Here is a 7,500-nt window from a genome sequence, read left to right on the forward strand (position 1 = left end):
ATTATAATATTAAAAAAAAAATAAAAAATTGGCTGTGGGGGTGCTTAATGTCTGAAGGAGTCGACTGAAGGCTTCTTGTCCTCTGCAAAAGCATGCAATTGGTCCACTGATGGATACATCTTGATATTTGTCTAGTCTAGTGTGTTCATTAGATGGGTGAAATCCTCTTTCAGTGCCTCTGTGCCTGTTTTCGTAGGCAGTTAGCCTCTGGTATGCGTGCCATGAGCGTTAGCCACGCTTCTAGGCCTCTTTTCTTTTGGAAAGAATGATAAAAAAAATTATAAATATTTTTATTTTTAATTTTTTATATTCGACTAAGAGGTTGGCCAGTCGACTACGGCTCCTTTCGACCGATTAATCGACTAATCGACTAATAGGGGTCAGCCCTAATGTTAACCAGTGTTCATTCCTCACAGGGGCTTTGAGCTGTTCCGAGCCAGCATAGTGAAGAACATGAGGTTCCACCAGCAGGTGGAGGAGAAGTCCCTCTCACAGCTCAAGAGATCGTGAGTCCTTCCTCTGTCCCCTGGCACGCTGTCGCATTAAACACTGAACTTGGTGAACTAGAGCCTGAGATGAGATGTCATTTTTATTTGGCCGAGTAGAGGTTCTTCTCACAGCTTCATATTATATTGTAAGTTGGACCTCTTGTATGATCTAAAACATCTAGGGGTTTTCAGTCTATAATCGTGTTTGAACCACGATCATGGGCCCCACTAAAACATATCTCCACACTATAATATAACTATATAACACATAATATGGGGACCCACCCACCAGAACCAGAGCTGTAGCCCATGTTTGCCGTCCTGACCCGCCGTGTCTTCCTCTCCTCTCAGGATGCAGAGGATCCGCAGCAAGCAGCAGAAGTACAGACACGGCCGCTCGTCATCGTCCAGAACTAAAGAGGACAAGGCTGCTGGTAGATGCTCTCTCTCTCTCGCTCATCACGGTTCTCTGCTGTAATTCTAGGCAACTTCTGAATACACATTATTTTACTGCTGAAGTGGTTTTTTTGTGTTGCACTCCGAAACACCATTGTATAGTATTAAAGGAACGTGCCAACATTATGTGTAGACTACAGTCTACTAAATTATATGCTTTTTTTTTTTTTTTTTTTTTTTTTTTTTAAACATAACATAAATTTAGACACACAAGCATTAACAGTAAATATCCTAAGTAAATCACAGGATTATACATTTCAAATCAATATAAATGTAGTTTACGGGATATATATATACCTAATACTTGCAATCCAATACAATACATACATATGCTCTTGCTCGCTCCCCCCCCCCCGGACCCCCACTTGGATAATCCATCCATTTTCATTTGTTTCTAACCAGGCACTACAATTCATATGCTAGCTTTTATTCTCTCCACCACTTCTAACCAAATTGCAATGTTAGTTTCACTGACACCTAAAATTCTTGCTGTAGATATCTCTAGATAAATCACATCGAGATAGGTAAGAATCCATACCTTCCGGCAAATTTTTTCCAGTTGAATCCATCGTGAGGCTATCAGCTTTTTAGCAGCTGTGAGACCGGATAAAACGAGTCTCTTTAGCTGTATAGGGGCTGCAAACTGAAAAACATCATTCAACAGCAATACAGAGGGATGTACAGGTATATTCAGATTATATTATATGCTCTTCTTTACACTATATGATGTGCTGGATTATTACAGTATGTCCTGACTGACATCTGGGTGGTTGTGTGATTCGACTGGGTTCCAAACCTGGGTTCCAAACTCTCTCTTTTTGCCTCCAAGAGTCCCAGAAGGAGAAGAAGCGCTCCAAGAAGAAGAAATGGCAGCAGCCCTGGTTGGACCACGCTACAGGTAGGACACACATCTCTCCCTATACAACACAGAGTATTAGGGTTATTTTGAACTGTTATCACTCCTCTGCAGTGCTGCATTCAGGAGAGTACTAACGGAACGTAGACCAAATGCGGCCACATTTTTATAGGATTCTATCACATTTTCATAACAATAGCACCCTGCGCCGTTTTCACTGAGGTTTCTTACAAATGAACGATGCTTTGTGTTGTCCTTTATATGCCGATTATCATTCAAATCTTAAATTGTACCATATGTCCCCCTTTAGACAACATATGTAACGCTACCAGCACACTTAATTAGTTTACCATTCGCGGTCGCTATACCGAGGTCGCAGTAATAGTTTACCGCTGTTCAGATCACGTCGAAGAATATAGACGCATCCCAGTGACCTGCGACCTGTGCTAACGCTCTTGGGAAATGCATTATTGTAGTTTTCAACATTTTCACCTTTTAATTTTAAACCAATGCTGCCATCTACTGTTCGTCACCTTGAGAGCCACTTCTGTATACAGCGTCACCCCAAACCCATTCTAGAGATTCCCACTTTTTACTGGGAGGGGGGCGTGGCCGTATTTGGTCCCAGACAATAAGAGTGGCTGCGATTGGTCATTGTGACGTTACCTGTCTGAGTCTGACAGTGAGGAGGAGGAGGAGGAGGAGGAGGAGGAGGAGGAAGAGGAGGAGTATTAATTATAAACTGTACTATGTGTTATTACTCCTCTGCAGTGCTGCATTCAGGAGAGTACTACCTGTTTGAGTCTGACACTGAGGATGAGGAGGATCTGCAGTTTGATGACCAGAAACCACAAAAGCAAACCGCCTGTCAGGTCAGTTAAACATGGATTGACCTGTAATTCTGGATAATAAAAAAAAAAAAACATTGGTAGCACTTTATAATAACACCCTGTTATAATACATTTATAAGGTATTTGTAGATAATGAACTAATCATGAACAAACCATTTATATACATTCATAAATGATTATTAAATAATTTATAACTATATTTGTATAACATTTACAAAGTATTTATCTACAAATACCTTATAAATGTATTATAACAGGGTGTTATTATAAAGTGCTACCAAAACATTTTAACATTTTAGATTTTGCACATATTTAAAACCAGGACACAGACAGTAGCATAGATGCAAAGCATGAGGGCAGATTATCTGTGCACGAGTCAAAGTGTCATGCCTGTGAGCCGTCACAAGGGGCAGAGTGGCTAACCTGACTGACTGAATGAATGAATGAATGAATGAATGAATGGATGGATGGATGGATGGCTGAATGAATGAATGTGTGAGTGAGTGAATTAGTCATATTGTTGGTCTATGATGTGCCTCACGTCTAAAATCTCAAACCTATTTGATCCTCCAATCATAGCTGTTACTTTCCTCAGACAGACATAGCTACATGCTTACATTTACATTTACACGCATTCAATTATCAATATTGTGAATATTCAATATTCTTCTCATACATTTATTTATTGACATTGTTGACATGCCTTTTATAACCGAATGCCTCTTCCTCTGTCATTTAGACCATTGGGCATTTTACAGTCGGGGTCAGGGGTCAATTCACTCTCAGTTCAATTCATTGACATATTTTTTATTTTAATACGGAATTATTTTGCTTATGATACAGCACACAAGTTTCTCTGTGTTTGATTTGAGAAGAAAATCCACCTCCTCCAGAATGTGATGCATCTGAATGTGAAATGAAGCCTGTAGCCGTGTTTTAGACACGTTCTCATGTGAAGTCATGCTTTTGTTTCCACCAGTTGGCCTACCAGGGCTGGGTGACCAGTGTAAAGGGGGCTCTGAAAGATCGACAGAGACGACAGAGAGACGCGAGAAGGCTGCAGAAGAGACAAGAGGAGGAAGAGAGAGAGGAGAGAGAGGCATTGCTGGCGATACAACAGGAACCGTGCACGGTGCCAGGTATACGGAGAGACATGTGACTTTATAGCCCTTTTCAGACATGCACTCGGGACAATGTGCTGAGGATCAGGGGCAGGGGATTTGCCCCGAGTTGCCTTTTCAGAAACGTGTAGAACACAGCATGCAACTCTCTGGGAGGCAGACGTGTTCGGACTTATGGAAATACTGCTCTTGGTTTAGGTGGGGCGTGGCACCGAGGTCATGACGCACAAAGCCTACCTCCTCCGCCTGTGTATGGAACATTATCATTTAAAATATTAAAATATATATATAAAATAAAGGTTTGAAAACTAAGGCAGTGGTCAACCTGAGGGTTGTGATATGCATCACATTTAGTGGTGGGACTCGATAAAAAATTTGTATCGAATTAATTCATACATTTTAATCGCATATCAATATTTGATGCGAAAAGCAAAATGTTTCAATTCAAATGAATTTTGGTATACGAGTGAATCAATGAATATACATTATGCATACATTTAAGCAGCAAAATCCTGTATTAGCTACTACACAGACCAACAGATCAATGCTATTTTTAACAAAGTGCAGCAATTTTAGGAATAATATATATATAGCGCAAAGGACCTTTTGTAAACTCAAACACTGTCGAGGTAAAAGTAAAACGCAGTACTTTCAAGTACATTCCAGAACAGTTGACCATTGAAAAAAAACACTCTTGATTGATCTCAATTTCTCTTATTTTTTTATGAACAAACCAGACTAAGAAAAAAAGTAATTTGCGATGTATTATACTTTATACTTATAGCACATGCATGAGTCTGGTCTCCTTTGAAAGGTAACATTCTTACACAATAAAGAAAAATCATCATGCGATTAAATGCATCAATTCTTTCTGTAGTTAATTAATCGAAATTAATGCGATAAAGTCCCAGCCCTAATCACATTATATTCTTTGGTACAGCTGTTTTATTTCCTTGTGAAATAATGAATATTTGAAGTCACACACACAACGGACGCATCGGAACGTTTTTCCAGGTTTTCATCTACGTTCAGTAAAGACAGAACACTCTCTGACGTGGTGGTTATACTGTGTTGTGTGTTGCAGGTTGTGGAGACAATGATGTGTTTGAGCAGCCTGCGATTCCCGAGGAGGTGGATGAGAATGAAGAGCAGGAAGTATCTAGTAGGTTTTATGTCTTAGTCTGATAGTCTTTTAGGAGAGTGTTTTAAGACACTGGGTCAGGGGACTAAAAATTCACAATGTCATGCTCAGGTTGGGATTCCTTTCCACCTGTTCCCACCCTGAATATGGTCAATAGTAAAGACTAAAATGGATTCCCAAATGATTCTGGAGAAATGTATAGTATCTCTGTAAAGGTGGCAGTATACTGAAAACAAATGCACATGTTCAGTTGGAAGCATGGGAGCAAGTGTGTGGAGCATCTGAAGAATAAATGGTACCAGCTGGATTTGGCCCGCAGGCCTCGAGTTTGACACATGTGGACTAAAGCAGTGGTTCTCAACTGGTGGGTCGCGACCCAAAAGTGGGTCGCGGTGCCATTTTGAGTGTGTGTGTAATCTTTATTTTTTTTATTTTTTTTTATCCACTTTTTCTCCCATTTTCTATATTTTCTCCCATCCCAATTTCGTATCATCCAATTCAACCCTCCCCTGTCACGAACGCTGTTTCTTGCCTCCCACAAGCCGGCTGCAATGTGGACTAAGTCATACATAGCACAAGTCCCCTCCGGTACTTGAGGTAACAGCAGTCGCATCTTTTCACCTGCGCAGCTCGATCTCTCAGTGGCGAGGAGTAACGCGTGGGAGGCTCACGCTTCCCCCGACACTTCCTGATTCTACTGCGCAGGCGCACCAACCGACCTGTAGGAGTCGCTGTCCACAACGCCCGATCCCCACCCATCAGTTTCCCACCCCCTAATACGGCCAATGTGTATTAGTATGAACGACCAGCTAAACTGAAAGCAATGTGGCGCGCTGGGCATTTGCTGGGCATTTGTGGCGAGCGCCTTGCCCACTACGCCACGTAGCCGCCCCTAATCTTTATTTTTTTTATGCTGCCCTTTTATTTAGAAGGACATACGTGTTCCCATGACGCAGTGCACATGCAGTAGCCGTTTGCTGCCAGCGTTGTCATGACAGTAACACTAACGTTGTCACATCAGTTAGCGCTCATTGATTCGAGCATTTGTAAAATGGCGAAACGCAAATATGACACAGACTACATTAAATATGGGTTTTCTTTGAGGACAAAATAGAGGGACCAAAACCTCAGTGTGTTGTGTGCAGTGAAGTGCTAGCACATGAAAGCATGAAGCTATAAAAAATGTATATTCTTCATAATACAATGCTGTTCAGTATCCCCTGATAGGGTAATCTCTGCTACAGTTCAATTCAGATTCATGAAACTTGATGAGCATCACCAGTTTAAAGTTGTTAAAAGTCATATATGCCTGTAATTCAAGATAAATCTGCCTTCTGTAGTTCTCTGTAGCTCACTTGGTAAAGCATGGCACTAACAATGTTGAGGTTGTGGGTTCGATCCCATGGGACTACATATACTGAAAATCTATGCACTCATGTACTGTACGTTGCTATGGATAAAATTGTAATTTTTTTCCATTGAGTTTTTAGCCCTAGTTGCACTTTTGTTGCACTTTCTTTTTGTTTATTTCATGTTTTTAACAATGCATGAAGGATTGTGTATTACTGCACAATTTAAATAAATCAAAGTGGTTCAACAATTTGGGTCGCGACTTAATGCCTAAGGAGAATGTGGGTCCTGAGGCTAGACCAGTTGAGAACCACTGGACTAAAGGATAGTACAATAAAATAAGAGTAAACTTTGGTAGATGAGCCTCCACAATAGTCAAGAAAATCTGTTTGGGTTTCCCAAGAATAATATTCAAAAGATGCTTTAGGCATTGCAATATAAAATAACCCATCCTTGGTGGTTTCTTTTGGAAAGTCTAATAAGATTGTTAGAGTGCTATAAGGTCCCTAAAGTCGCTCTCCTTTGCCCCATTTCCCTCTTTCCCTCCTTCTCTTTCTCCAATGGGGGCGACAGTGGCTCGGGAGGTAGAGCAGTCGCCAGGTAATCCGGAGGTTCCCGGTTCGATTCCCGCTCCTCCCGGGCAGTGTGTCGAAGTGTCCTTGAGCAAGACACTTAACCCCTAATTGCTCCTGATGAGCAGGTTGGCACCTTGCATGGTTGCCTCCGCCGTCGGTGTGTGAATGTGTGAGTGAATGGGTAAAATGTGAGGAACAAATTGTAAACCATTTACCACCCCCCCCCCCCCCCCCCCCCCATCTCTCTCTCTCCCTTTCCCTCTCTCTATCCCAGGTCATGGGGAGATGGTCCAGAGGATCATGGATATATTGCGGTTCTTATTGGCCATAGTTCTGGCCATGGTGGACGGACTGACCCAGTGGCTCAACCTGCTCACCAAACAGTACAGGGACACGTCCACAGTTCTCTCCAACGAAAGATATTTTCTCATCCACAAGATAGGACAGGTAACACACATACACTGCTGTGCTCAAACAACACACAACGAAACAAACGATACCTGATCATGTAATGTTACCAGACAGGACAGGTGAAAAGAACTCACAAAACCAGACGCACACATTTTGTTTAATTTCAAACCTTTATTTAAACTCAAAAGGCAACGGAGGTTTCCCCTCATTTACAGTCACGTCGAGTGTACATACAGAAATAAGTACAAAAA

General features: G+C 41.5%; 1 protein-coding gene across 1 annotated transcript in view; it reads left to right on the top strand.

The window, feature by feature from the left end:
* The window catches only part of piezo1 (piezo type mechanosensitive ion channel component 1 (Er blood group)), a 220,676-nt gene that overhangs the window by 186,707 nt on the left and 26,469 nt on the right, over positions 1-7,500 (top strand). The window contains 7 exon segments of the mRNA XM_084321995.1: positions 417-506; positions 840-922; positions 1,774-1,842; positions 2,572-2,672; positions 3,631-3,790; positions 4,857-4,934; positions 7,113-7,285. Of these exon segments, the coding sequence (XP_084178121.1) occupies positions 417-506; positions 840-922; positions 1,774-1,842; positions 2,572-2,672; positions 3,631-3,790; positions 4,857-4,934; positions 7,113-7,285 (754 nt within the window).

This window comes from Notolepis coatsorum (assembly GCF_963971535.1).
Source record: "Notolepis coatsorum genome assembly, chromosome: 9".
NCBI lineage: Eukaryota > Metazoa > Chordata > Actinopteri > Aulopiformes > Paralepididae > Notolepis > Notolepis coatsorum.